Source organism: Aotus nancymaae, unplaced genomic scaffold, assembly GCF_030222135.1.
Source record: "Aotus nancymaae isolate 86718 unplaced genomic scaffold, 86718_ANA_hifiasm-v0.15.2.pri h1tg000076l, whole genome shotgun sequence".
Lineage (NCBI taxonomy): Eukaryota > Metazoa > Chordata > Mammalia > Primates > Aotidae > Aotus > Aotus nancymaae.
The window spans coordinates 5592382-5606809 of NW_026988491.1; the positions used below are offsets into that span (position 1 = coordinate 5592382).

The 14428-nt window shown below is 46.9% G+C and overlaps 1 protein-coding gene across 2 annotated transcripts in view; it reads left to right on the forward strand.

The window, feature by feature from the left end:
* Positions 1-14428, forward strand: part of OSBP2 (oxysterol binding protein 2) — a 199717-nt gene that overhangs the window by 38645 nt on the left and 146644 nt on the right. For both annotated transcript variants that reach the window (XM_064367900.1, XM_012471364.3), the window contains exon 2: positions 4907-5115. In XM_064367900.1, coding sequence (XP_064223970.1) covers positions 4907-5115 — 209 coding nt within the window. The remainder of the gene's footprint in view (positions 1-4906; positions 5116-14428) is intronic.

Sequence of the window (14428 nt, forward strand, 5' to 3'; positions counted from 1 at the left end):
ACAGGAGTTCAAGGCTGCAGTGAGCTATGATTGCACCATTGCACTCCAGCCTAGGCAACAGAGTGAGACCCTGTTTCAAAAAAAAATTAAGACCGGGCACAGTTGCTCATGCCTGTAATCCCAGCACTTTGGGAGTTCGAGGCGGGCAGATCACAAGGTCAAGAGATCGAGACCATCCTGGCCAACATGGTGAAACCTTGTCTCTACTAAAAATACAAAAATTAGCTGGGTGTGGTGGGTGTGTCTCTACTAAAAGTACAACAATCAGCTGGGTGCGAGCCTGTAGTCCCAGCTACTCAAGAGGCTGAGACAGAAGAATGACTTGAACCTGGGAGGCTGAGGTTGCAGTGAGCCGAGATCACACCACTGTACTCCAGCCTGGTGACAGAGACTCCATCTCAAAAATAAATAAATAATAATTGAAATAAAACCTTAGGCCGGGCGCGGTGGCTGAGGCCTATAATCCCAGCACTTTGGGACGCCGAGGCGGGTGGATCATAAGGTCAAGAGATCGAGACCATCCTGGTCAACATGGTGAAACCCCGTCTCTACCTAAAATACAAAAAAGAAATTAGCTGGGCATGGTGGCGCGTGCCTGTAATCCCATATACTCAAGAGGCTGAGGCAGGAGAATTGCCTGAACCCAGGAGGCAGAGGTTGCGGTGAGCCGAGATCGCGCCATTGCACTCCAGCCTGGGTAGCAAGAGTGAAACTCCATCTCAAAAATTAATAAATAAATAAAAAATAAAAATAAAACCTTAATAAAAAAAGTAATCCTAACTAGAATGAGTAAAGGATCAGTTTAGATTTGGATGCTGGGTCACTAGAAAAACTAATCTGCTGTATTTTTATTTTCTGAAGTGCTCATGTTACCTATTCATATCTATTTGCTCTTGTTTCATTTTTATCAACTTCTGTTTTCATCGAGCTTTTTTTTTTTTTTTGAGACAGGGTCTTACTCTGTCACCCAGGCTGGAGTGCAGTGACACAATCGAGGCTCACTGCAACCTCAGCATCCTAGGCTCAAACGATCTTCCCATCTCAGCCTCTCAAGTAGAGCTGGGACCACCCGAGTAGGCGTGCACCACCATGCCTGGCTAATTTTTGTGCTTTTTGTAAAGGCAGAGTTTCACCATGTTGCCCAGGCTGGTCTTGAACTCCTGGCCTCAAGTGATCTCCCACCTCAGCCTCCCAAAGTGCTGGGATTACAGGTGTGAGCCACCGCGCCCAGCCTGAAGTGATTCATCTTCTAAGCATTGACTTTGTTGGCTTTTTTATTAGCATTGGTTTTCAGGCTCATCTCAACTGGGAGGTCTTCTCTCCCTCCCTCCCTCAGCCTCACCCACTCTTCTTTGTCTAGTGATTTTTAAAATGTCTTTACTTAGTCCCCTGGAGAGTCCTGTCTAGAACCAGATCCTACGATGGGGGCTTGAGGCTTCTGCCCTTGAGTGACATTGGGAATATCTCCAATCCAATCCCTGACCCTGGAGGCAGATGAGGTCAGGTTCTGACTACAAGACTTTGTTATCAGCTGTGACCCTGCGAAGGTGATAGCAGCATTAAATGTTTAAAATTTTGAAATGACTTAGATTTACAGAAAAGTTAGAAAAATAGAGCAGATAGTTCCCACATACTTTTAGCTTAACTCCCCTTAGTGCTAACATCTTACCTCACCGAAGTACAATTCTCAAAACTAGGAAACTAACGTCATTATAATACTATTTTTTTAAATTTTGAGATGGAGTCTTGCTCTGTTGCCCAGGCTGGAGTGCAGTAGCTTGATCTCGGCTCACTGCAACCTCTACCTCCTGGGTTCAAGCGATTCTCCTGCCTCAGCCTCCTGAGTAGCTGGGATTACAGGCTTGCGCCACTGTGCCTGGCTAATTTTTGTATTTTTAGTAGAGATGGGGTTTCACCATTTTGGTCAGGCTTGTTTTGAACTCCTGACCTCATGATCTGCCTGGCCTCCCAAAGTGCTGGGATTACAGGCGTAAGTCACTGCCGCTGCCTTCCTTTTTTTTTTTTTTTTTTTTTTGACTCCAGAAATGCACTTACCCACCTGCCTGATTTTCTTGCTTCCTTTTTCTCTCATCTGTTCTCGTTCTGAGCACTCTGGCCAAAGGAACTTTCTTTCTCTTCTTCGAAAACTGAGAACTGCTCCTCGCCTCGTGGTCTTTGCCCTGCTACTCTCTCTGTCCAGAACACTGCCCATCCCCCTCTTATTTCTGAGCTAAGCCATAATGTCATTTTTGGTGAGTCACTATACTATTTAACACCTGAACGATTTCTAGCCAAAAATGTCCTTAAATCTGAAAGCGTCAGGCTTCCAACAGGTGTGCCCAGCTTCACCAGTTTTCTGAATTAGAGTGACTTCCCTTCAAGCAAAAGACACCAGCAGCTGAGAGTTGCACTTTCCTTCAGCTACATGTCATCTTCTCTAAGAAATGTGCCCAAAGCACAAGGGAATCGGAAAAGACAATCACTGTTCAAAAAAAGACAGATGTCTTACTGAGTGTCAAGTCATTTGACTTTAGAACTGATAGAAGAATAAAAAAATGACAGATGATGGGCAGCCAGGGAAAAGAAATGAGAATTAAAAGGCAGCAGAAAATTACCAGATGAGCTCCTGCCGCTGGCAGTGTTCAATGCTGGCCAATCACTCTTCGTCTTCTGATGCGTTACATGGGAAGAGATTTGTTATGTCACAGGGGTTCTGACCTTCCTTCAAGTGTCTAAGGGAGTGAGTTAGATCCAGTCGTGATAGTTGGATCGCCGTTTTCTGACATTGATTGTAATTGGAAATGGCATACACTTTAGTCATAGTCACCTACACTTCCCTTTATTTTTATACCATTAGCTCCATAATCTTGTCACTAGCAGAGGGGCCAGTCTCTTGTCATGAGGTAGCACTGTGTTTGCCCAGCCAAGGCCTTCAACTCACCCGTGTAGAGCCAGAGAATGGGGCATCCTTGCTTCATAGATCTCAAGATATAACAAAAGGACAGCATCAGGGGTGACACGGGTCCCAGGTCCCTCCCAGCAGGAGATACCTCTACATCTGCCCCCTTAGGCTCTGGGCCTCCAATTTCAGTTTTAGAGGCAGGATCCCAACCTGCTCCAACTCCATAGTTCTTTCTTTATTTATTTTTTATTTGAGACGGAGTCTTGCTCTGTCACCTGTGCTGGAGTGCAGTGGCACCATCTCAGCTCACTGCAACCTCCGCCTCTTTGGTTCAAGTGATTCTCCTGCCCCAGTCTCCCAAGTAGCCTGGACTACAGGCGAACACCACCATACCCAGCTGATTTTTTTATTTTTGTAACTGCCCAAGGGGTTTACCTTGCCCGCTGCCTAGACAGAGCAGATTCATCAAGACAGGGGAATTGCAATAGAGAAAAAGCAATTCACACAGAGCCTACTGTGCGGGAGACTGGAGTTTTATTATTACTCAAATCAGTCTTCCCAAGCATTTGGGGAGCAGAGCTTTTAATGATAACTTGGTGGGTGGGTGGGGAGCCGGGGAGCTGGGGAGCCAGCAGTGCTGATTGGTCAGGGATGAAATTATAGGGAGCTGAAACTGTCTTGTTGTACTGAGTTAGTTCCTAGGTGGGGGCCACAAGATCAGATGAGCCAGTTTATTGATCTGGGTGGTACCAGCTTATCCATCAAGTGCAAGGTTTGCAAAATATCTCAAACGCTGATCTTAGGAGCAGTCAGAATCTTGGGAGGCTGTGGACGGTGGATCACTTGAGGTTAGGAGCCAACATGGTGAAACCCTGTCTCTACTAAAAATGATATTGCCTTTGCAAAAGTAGGCAGGGTCAGAATCTTGTAGCCTCCAACCTCATGACTTCTAAACCACAATTTGTTTTTTCTTTTTCTTTTTTTTGAGACGGAGTTTCTCTCTTGTTGTCCAGGCTGGAGTGCAATGGCACCATCTTGGCTCACCGTAACCTCCGCCACCCAGGTTCAAGTGATTCTCCTGCCTCAGCCTCCCAAGTACCTGGAATTACAGCCATGTGCCACCATCCCCGGCTAATTTTGTATTTTTAGTAGAGATGGGGTTCCTCCATGTTCGTCAGGCTGGTCTCAAACTCCCGACCTCAGGTGATCTGCCTACCTTGGCCTCCCAAAGTGCTGGGATTACTGCGTGAGCTACTGCACCCGGCCTACCGTAATTTCTAACCCTGTGGCTAATGTTAATCTAGTCCCCAGGAAAGGAGGAGGTCTGCTTTGGGAAAGGGCTGTTAGCATCTTTGTTTAAACTATAAACTACAAACTAAGTTTCTCTGAAAGTTAGTTCAGCCTATGCCCAGAAATAAACAAAGACAGCTCGGAGGTTAGAAGCAAGATGGAGTCGGTTAAGTTAGACCTCTTTCACTGTCTCAGTCATAATTTTGCAAAGGTTTCATTTTTACTAGACACTGGGTTTCATCATGTTGGCTCCTGAGTTCAAGTAATCCACCCTCCTTGGCCTCCCAAAATGCTGGGATTACAGGTGTGAGCCACCGCTCCCGACTCCAACTCCATGGTTCTAAGACGTAATGGAAAGAGTTTAGCACAGAGTCCGAGGGCTGATCTGCCTTGAGAGACCCTGGGCAGTCACTCTGCCATTTCCTGGTGTCTGCAAGGGCTTAGACCACACCAGGCACTCCCTGCACACGTGGCACCGATACAGCCCCCCCATCCCTCTGCCACTGTACTCACAGAAAGCCGTCGTGGCCTGAGAGCCCCCCTCAATCAAGCCATGACCAGACAATTCCAGTAGGCTTCATCTCCCAACTTTGACTCCAGGGCCTCTCCCAGCTCTGAGGGTCTGAGATTCTGAGGATTTGCCTGGAGGGTTTCTTCAGTCTGGAGCCATAGAGACTAGGAGCCTCACCCCATTCCTTCTCTTACCTCCTACAGAAATCAGGGTGAAATGGCCCACACCTGCCGTAGAACCATCAACCTGTCTGCAGCGCACATTGACGTGGAGGACTCTTGTGGTATCTTGCTGACCAGTGGGGGCAGGAGCTACCACCTCAAGGCCAGCTCAGAGGTGGACCGGCAGCAGTGGATCACCGCTCTGGAGCTGGCCAAGGCCAAGGCTGTCCGCATGATGAACACTCATTCAGGTAGTGAGCGCTCGGCACAGCGGGTGTGTACATGGTGGTTTCATGGGTCTGGAGGAAGCGGGAATTGCAAGCGGCTCGGGCCCAATGGTGGCCAGGAGACCCAGGCCAGCCTGGATCAATCTGGAAGGTCAAGGTGTGTGCGTGTTTTGTGCGTCGTCAGCGATGAGATGCTCAGCCATTCTGTCTGGCCAGCAGTTCTTGGCATGGAAATGTTTGTGGCAGGCAGGAACCGTGTGTGCCTTTCTTAGGGCTAGTCATGACTTCAGCAGACCCTTCAGATGCTGCAGGTCCAGAAGCAGCAGTCAGCATGGGAGTCCAGGATGGTGTATCCATCTGTGCCTCAAGCCAGCCTTTCCCCCGGTCCCCCACCCTGGAGGGCAAAACCATTTAGCCAGAGCTTCTGCCTTTGCCTAGTGGGGAGGCCAGCTCAGATGTCCTGTGAGAGACATTTTATTTCTTACTTTAATACATTTATTTTTTTTTTTTAGAGTCTCACTCTGTCGCCCAGGATGGAGTGCAATGGCGTGAATCATAGAATCATAGAATTATGTGTGCCAATAGAGAAAGTTTTACTTTTTCCATTCCAAATTTTCCTTTTCTTTATTTTTCTTGCCTAATTGTTCTGTCTAGAACTTCCAGTACAATGTTGAATAGCTTTGGGGAACTGGGCGTGCTTGACTTGTTCTTGATCTTAGAGAGGAATTTTTCATTCTTTCATCATCAAGTCTGATGTTAGCTGTGGGTTTTTCATAAATGCCCTTTATCATGTTGACAAAGTTGCCTTCTATTCCTAGCTTGCTGAGTGGGTTCATCATGAAAGGGTATTGGATATTTCTCAGATCTTTTTTTCTGTACCATTGAGATGGCCACGTGTGGCTTTTTTCACCTTCAATCAAATTGGTGTAGTTTACTGATTTTCTTTTTTTGAGATGAAGTTTTGCTCTTGTTGTCCAGGCTGGAGTGCAATGGCACAATCTCGGCTCACCGCAACTTCCACCTCCCAAGCTCAAGTGATTCTCCTGCCTCAGCCTCCCAAATAGCTGGGATTACAGGCATGTGCCACCACACCTGGCTAATTTTGTATTTTTAGTAGAGATGGGGTTTCACCATGTTGGTCAGGCTGGTCACCTCAGGTGATCTGCCCGCCTCAGCCTCCCAAAGTGCTGGGATTACAGGCGTGAGCCACCGTGCCCGGCCTATTGTTTTTTTTGTTGTTGTTGAATCACCCTTCCACTCCTGGGGTAAATCCCACTTGGTCATGGTGTATAATCCTTTAAATATGCTAATGGATTTTGTTTGCCAGTATTTTGTTGAGAAATTTTGCAGCTATATTCATAAATGGTTTATAGTTTTCTCTTATGATGTCTTTGTGTGGCTTCATAGAATAAGTTATTAAGTGTTTCATACTGTTCAATGGTTTGGAAAGTTTAAGAAAAATTGGTATAATTTTTTTGGGATGGTGGGGACAGGGTCTCACTCCATTGCCCAGGCTGAAGTGCAGTGGTGCAATCATGGCTCACTGCAGCTTCAACCTCTGCGGCTCAAGCAATCCTCCCACCTCAGCCTCCATGTAACTGGGACTACAGGCATGTGCTTTCATGTTTGGCTAGTTTTTATTTTTCAATTTTTTTGTAGAGACAGGGTCTCACTATGTTGTCCAGGTTAGTCTCAAACTCCTGGGCTCAGTGATCCTCCCTCCTCAGGCTCCCAAGTGCTGGAATTATAGATGTGACCCACTAGGCCCGGCCTTGCAAGGTCTTTATTATTTATTATTTTTTATTTTTTAAAGACAGGGTTTCACCATATTGGTCAGGCTGGTCTCAAACTTCTGACCTCAAGTGATCCTCCCGCCTCAGCCTCCCAAAGTGCTGGGATTACAGGTGTGAGCCACTGCGCCCGGCAGGTTCTTTAAATGTTTGGTAGAATTCATCCAATGAAGTCATCTGGTCTTGGACTTTTCTTAGTTGCAAGATCTTTGATTACAGATTCAATGACCTCTTCATTGTAGGTCTGTTAAGATATTTTATTTCTTCTTTAGTCAGTTTTTGTAATTTGGATGTTTCTAAGAGTTTGTCCATTTGCATCCAGGTTATCTAATTTGTTGGCATAAAGTGTTCATAATAATCCTTTTCCTCCTGTCTTTTTTTTTTTTTTTGAGACAGGGTCTCACCATGTTGGTCAGGCTGGTCTCGAACTCCTGATCTCAGGTGATCCGCCTGCCTCAGCCTCCCAAAGTGCTGGGATTACAGGCGTGAGCCACTGTGTCCAGCCTCATCCTGTTCTTATAACCCTTTTCATTTCTGTAAGATCATTAGTAATGTTCCCACTTTCATTTCTGATTTCAGTGATTTGAGCCTTCTCTTGTTTTCTTAGTCTAGCTGAAGGCTTGCCAATTATGTCGATCTCTTCAAAGAACCAACTTTGGCTTTCATTCATTCTACTGATTTTTTTATTCTCTTTTTCATTTACTCCAACTCTAATCTTTTTTTTTTTTGAGACAGAGTCTATTAGTATTATTACTTTCCTATTGTTACTAATTCTTGATTTTAGCAAGAATTTATGAGTGTACTTTTATTTATTTATTTATTTATTTTGAGACAGAGTCTCACTCTGTCTCCCAGACTGGAGCGCAGTGGCACGATCTTGGCTGAGTGCAACCTCCACCTCCTCAGCCTCCCAGAGTTCCTGGATTACAGGCGTGAGCCACTGCACCCAGCCGAATGTACTATTATTTTAAATCAAAACCTATTCTTTTTTTTTTTTTTTTTTGAGATGGAGTTTCGCTCTTGTTACCCAGGCTGGAGTGCAATGGCGCGATCTCGGCTCACCGCAACCTCCGCCTCCTGGGTTCAGGCAATTCTCCTGCCTCAGCCTCCTGAGTAGCTGGGACTACAGGCACGCGCCACCATGCCCAGCTAATTTTTTTTGTATTTTTAGTAGAGACAGAGTTTCACCATGTTGACCAGGATGGTCTCGATCTCTTGACCTCGTGATCCACCCGCCTCGGCCTCCCAAAGTGCTGGGATTACAGGTGTGAGCCACCGCGCCCAGCCCCAAAACCTATTCTTAAACTAAGAATGCTTTTTTGTTCTTAAAGTACTGGGACATTTCTGTAAGTTCTGAGTCTTTAGTTGGTTAACATCAGTAGCTCATTCTCTCAACCATAAGCATGTGGCCAGGAATGCCTAATCTCCTGGGAATGTAACCCAGCAGGTTTGGCTTTATCTGGACTTTTTTCAAGATGGAGTCACTCTGGTTAGGATGCCTTGACACTGTCACCACTGGAACAAATGAACTTGTGACATTTAGCTGGATAAAGGAAGACCAGGCAGAGCCTGCTTGAATTGAAAATTTGAAGAGTCAGGGTTTACAAATGAGGCCACAGACTTGTTTCTTTTTTTTTTTGTTTTTTGTTTTTGAGACAGAGTCTCGCTCTGTCACCCAGACTGGAGTGCAGTGGTGCAATCTTGGCTCACTGCAACCTCTGCCTCCTGGATTCAAGCAATTCTCCTGCCTCAGCCCCCCAAGTAGCTGAGATTACAGGCATGCACCACAATCCCTGGCTAATTTTTGTATTTTTAGTAGAGATGAGGTTTCCCCACATTGGCCAGGCTGGTCTTGAACTCCTGATCTCAAATGATCCACCCACTTCAGCCTTCCAAAGTGCTGAGATTACAGGCGTGAGCCACGGCATCCGGCCACAGACTCATTTCTGTGGCACAAGCAGAACCGGCGTGGAAGTATTGAGACTGATTTCTGCTTGGTTGAGGAACAAAACAGAGTGCACTATGGGGGAGGGAGAGGTAAGGAACAAAGTGAAAGGTCCCAGCCAGAGGGCTGGGGCTGAGGCAGGGCCTAAGGTCCTGCCAGGGCTTGAGTGCTGTCATTCTGGGCTATGTTTGCCTTTCTTTAACTGTTCCCTTTCCAAATTTGGTAGAATATTCTGTGGTAGTGTGGACAGAACAGTAGGTCCAGGGCAGGTCTGATGCTAGATAAGTCACTGAATCTCATGATGCTTCAGTCTCCTTGTCTATGGAATGAACAATTGACCAGGCTTCTCCCCAAGCCCAGCTCTGGGGCCTTGGTCAAGTCAGTGAGTTTCTGCGCTCCAGTTCCCTGTCTTCAGCATTCTTGCTTAGTTGCTGGGAGGATTACAGGATGGTAAATGGGAAGTGTGTTGCACAGTGGATGCAACCAACTCCGTTCATGCAGCATTGCTGGTGGGTCAGGTGTCCCACGTAAACAAAAAATAAAATTCTAATGCCCCCCAACCATCTGAATGGACTTCCTCCTAAGCCAGGGCACTCTAAAATTTAACCTGAAAGACTGGTTCAGGCCATGATGGGAAGTGGGAGTCGGACATGCCTCATAATACCTCTCTGCTGTTAACATTGACACAGACCTTAAGTCCGATAGGAAACTTAGACAGTCTATGCTCTCTGAAGCCTGCTACCTGGAGGCTTCATCTGCATGATAAGACTGTGATCTCCACCACCTCTTGTCACAACCCACATATGTGATAACTCTTTTTTGGGGTTTTTTTGCTTTTTTGAGATGGAGTCTCTCTCTGTAGCCCAGGCTGGAGTGCAGTAGCACAATCTCAACTCACTGCAACCTTTGCCTCCCAGGTTCAAGCAATTCTCCCACCTCAGCCTTTTGAGTAGCTGAGATTACACGCATGTGCCACCATACCCAGCTAATTTTTGTATTTTTAGTAGAGTCGGGTTTCACCATGTTGGCCAGGCTGGTCTCCAACTCCTGACTGTTAAAACATGCACTCTAAATGAAGAGACCCCCCCCACAACAGGCTTTGTGTGAGCAACATGGCTGTTTATTCACCCGGGTGTGCGCGGGTGGGCTGAGTCTGAAAAGGGAGTCAGTGGAGGGCGGTGGGATAGGAGTTGGTTTCATAGGTTTGGGGTGGGCAGTGGAAAGTTACAGAAGTTACAGTTTAGGGCAGTTTTTTGAAAGCTGGGAGGGGGTTGTAGGGTCTGGAGTCATGAGGTTGACCAAGGTTAGTTACACAGTCCAATGGCCTCATCAATTGGGGCGAGAATAAGGAACAATAGAGAATGTCTTAAAGTTAAGTAGGCACAGGGGTTGATCATTTCTTCCTGTTTTCACGGTCTTTCAGTTACTTCAGATTTTCCGGGAACTCATCGGGAGTGTCCATGTAGGTCACAGAGGTTAACATGGCATCCATGGGGCTGTCAGTCGGCCTAAAACACCTTACACTGACCTCAGCTTTGGGAGACTCGTCTCAGCCTCCCAAAGTGCTGGGATAACAGGCATGAGCCACTGTACCCGGCCTCTATTGGTAACTCTTTCAGTGAATTGCCAATCAGAAAAAATTTAAATCAGCCGGGCGTGGTGACTCACACCTGTAATCCTAGCATTTTGGGAGGCCAAGGTGAGTGGATCACCTGAGGTCAGGAGTTCAAGACCAGCCTGGCCATCATGGTGAAACCCCGTCTCTAAAAAAAAAAAAAAAATTTAAATCTACCTATAACCTGGAAGCCCCGACCCCTTCAAGTTGTCCTGCCTTTCTGGATCAAAGCAATGCAGTTCTTGAATGTATTTGATTGAAATTTCATGTCTCCCTACAGTATATAAAACCAAGCTGCACCTGGACCACCTTGGGCACACATTCTCAGGATCTCCTGAGGGCTGTGCTGGAGCCATGGGCACTCATATTTGGCTCAGAATGTATCTCTTCAAATATTTTAGAGTTTGACTCTTCGTTAACACTCAGCACTCATAAGTCATCCCGCCCACAGTGGGTGGCAGGAGATGGGCAGAATCACCTGTAGGAGATCAGGTGCCCAGGGCATTTGAGAGGTGAAAGGATAAAACTGCTTTCACTGTCTCCAGGCGACTTATGTCCAGTACCATGTGTTTCCCCCAAATGAGGCGCAGCGGCCCCCCCAAGGGGTTCACCTCTGGAAAGACATTCACCTTCTGCTCTGGGCAAAGACCTGCTGCTTGTGGCTGTAGGAGGGACAGCCATGGTCATCCTGGGGGAGGTGTGCTCACACTTCCCAAGAGTGCCTGTGTCAGTCACCAAGGAGTCTGCAAGCTGGGATGGTGGCCCTTCCCTGCTAGCCCTTCCCCAGCTGTGGGCCTTCCCCGGAGCCCAGGACCAGGTGTTGGAACAGAGCGCTGTTCAGCAGCACCCAGCTACCTCTGCTCACTGCAGTAGTGATTCTCGGCCTATGCACTTGAAATTTGACCTTTTGGGGTTTTCCAGTTTTATATTTGTGGCTTGAACTTGCCAGTTGCCTCAAATGAACTGAAGAAAGGCATACTTATTTCCAGGCCACTTTTTTTTCTTTTTTTTTGAGACAGAGTCTCACTCTGTCACCTAGGCTGGAGTGCATTGGTGTGATCTTGGCTCACTGCAACCTCCGCCTCCTGGGTTCGAGTGATTCTCCTGCCTCAGCTTCCTGAGTAGCTTCCGAGTAGTACACGCGCCTGCCACCACACCTGGCTAAGTTTTGTATTTTTGGTAGAGATAGGGTTTCCCCATATTTGCCAGGCTGGTCTCCAACTCCTGACCTCAAGTGATCCACCCACCTCGGTTTCCCAGAGTGCTGGGATTACAGGATTACTGCCTCCAACCTAGGCCACAGTATAATTTTTATCATATAAAAATAATCCCTGGCCAGGTGAGGTGGCTCACACCTGTACTATGACCTGTACTTTCGTTCAGTCCAGAAAGGCGGGACAGGAGTGTGGGTAGGTGGGAGGGATGGGTGAGGTTTCCAGGTCATAAGTGGATTCAAAGATTTTCCCAGTGGTAGTTGATTGAAAGAGCTTATCTAAAGACCTGGAATCCGTACAAGGGAGTGTCTGGATTAAGATAAGAGATCCTGGAGACCAGGGTTCTTATTATGCAGATACAGCCTCCAGGTAGCAGGCCTCAGAGAGAATAGATTATAAACGGTTCTCACCAGACTTAAAAGGTGCCACATTCTTTGTTCTCTCCTGGATCACAGAAAAGACCTGGAAAAGGAAAGAAATTCTTTAGAGAACGTAGATCTTCCCAAGAGACAGATTTGCAGGGCCATTTCAAAATATGTCAAAGAAATGTACTTTAGGGTAAAATACTTTGATCTCTTTCAGGGCCTGCTATTTGTCCTGTGATAATATACTAGAGTTGGGCTGGAACTTGGTGTCATTGCTACAAAAAGGTGTTTTTTTTTTTTTTAATTTAATTTAATTTAATTTTTTTAAAGATGGGGTTTCACCATATTGGTCAGGCTGGTCTCGAACTCCTGACCTCAGGTGATTCACCTGCCTCAGCCTCCCAAAGTGCTGGGATTACAGGCATGAGCCACCGTGCCCTGCTACAAAAAGTTTTAAAATCTCTGCTTTAATGTTTAATTTACTGTTTAATTCAGGTCAACTGTGCCTGATCCAAAGGGAGGAGGGTACAATGAGGCATGTTCAACCTCCACTTTTCATCATGGCCCTAGCAAGTTTGTGTTCGTTTTTTGAGACGGAGTTTTGCTCTTGTTGCCCAGGCTAGAGTGCAATGAATGGCACCATCTCAGCTCAGCACAACCTCTGCCTCCCAGGTTCAAGTTATTCTCCTGCCTCAGCCCCTCAAGTAGCTGGGATTACAGGCATGCACCACCACACCTGGCTAATTTTGTATTTTCAGTAGAGATGGGGTTTCACCATGTTGGTCAGGCTGGTCTCTAACTCCCTACCTCAGGTGATCCACCCACCTCGGACTCCCAAAGTGCTGAGATTATAGGCGTGAGCCACTGTGCATTTTTAAAATTAACTTTGGAATGCCCTTGACTGAAAGGAGGAGCCCATGTACATGATTGGGGGCGGCTAGAATTTTGTTTTCAGTTTATAACCCTATATGAACTTAAACTTCAGGAGTAGGGCGTGGCAGCTCCCACAGAGGTGAGAACCAAGACCCCTGCGGTTGGAAGGGAGACTTGCATATGGATTAGCACAGTGTAAGGTAGGAGGCCCTCAGTGTCTTGGGGTGGTGTAGGTCGGGGGTGGGTGTGGGTTGTTACTGGTGGAAAGTGAGATCTGAGAAGCTTCAGAATATCAAGATGGAGGCAAGGAGGGCAGGAAAGAAGACTCTCCAGGCAGTGGGAGTGGTTGGAGCAAAAGGGTAGATGTGTTTAGGGACCATGGGGGTTCTCTGTGGCCTGGGCATCATGGGCAACCACACTGCAGCATCCCCCAGCCTGGGAGTCACCAGGGGAGGTTCAAGTTAACTTGATGGAGTCAGTTCCATGCTTCTTCCCTTGAACCTGAGGGCATTGGCCTGGGCAGGATCTGGGACTAGGGCCTCCATCTGGCCAGGAAGGAGGTGGATGGGAGGGCTGGACAGTCTCAGTGGCCAGAGTGTAGAAGTCACCTGTCCACCCCAGGAAGCCAAACTATCTTTGCTCAGCAGCCCTCACAGAGCAGAACGATGTGGTTTCCTCAAGGATTTTGCATCTGATGGTTTGAACACTGGTTATTTGGCTCCCTTTGAAAAGGGGTTTGGATAACAGTTGCTATTGGACTTATCCCCAGGAGAAGGGCATATTTGCCTGCAGTCAGCCCTTCGGGGGAAATAAAAACTTTTCCCACATATTTCAAGTTCTCATAAGTGTTAAAACGCATGCTCTGAATGAAGAGACCCCCCCCCCAAACAGGCTTTGTGTGAGCAACATGGCTATTTACTCACCCAGGTGCAGGCAGGCTGAGTCCGAAAAGGGAGTCAGCAAAGGACAGTGGGATAAGAGTTGGTTTTATAGGTTTGCAGTAAGCAGTGGAAAGTTTCAGAAGTTATGGTTTAGGGCGGTTTTTTGCAAGATGAGAGGGGGTTGTAGGTTTGCAAGCTGGGAGGGGGTCGTAGGATCTAGAGTCACGAGGTTGACCAAGGTTGGTTACATAGTCCAATGGCCTTATCAAATGGGGTGGGAATAAGAAGCAATAGAGAATGTCTCAAAGTTAAGTAGATGCTGCAGGGGGTCGATCATTTCTTCCTCTTTTCACGGTCTTCCAGTTACTTCAGATTTTCTAGGAACTCATCTAGAGTGTCCGTGCAGGTCACGAGGTCAGGAGTTCGAGACCAGCCTGACCAACATGGTGAAACCCCCTCTCTTCTAAAAATACAAAAGTCAGCCGAGTGTGGTGGTACTTGCCTGTAATCCCAGCTACTCGGGAGGCTGAGGCAGGAGAATCACTTGAACTAGTGAAGCGGAGAGGTTGCAGTGAGTTGAGATCATGCCACTGCACTCCAGCAGGAAGTTTTTTGAGACACTGTCTCAAAAAACAAAAAACAAACAACAAAAAA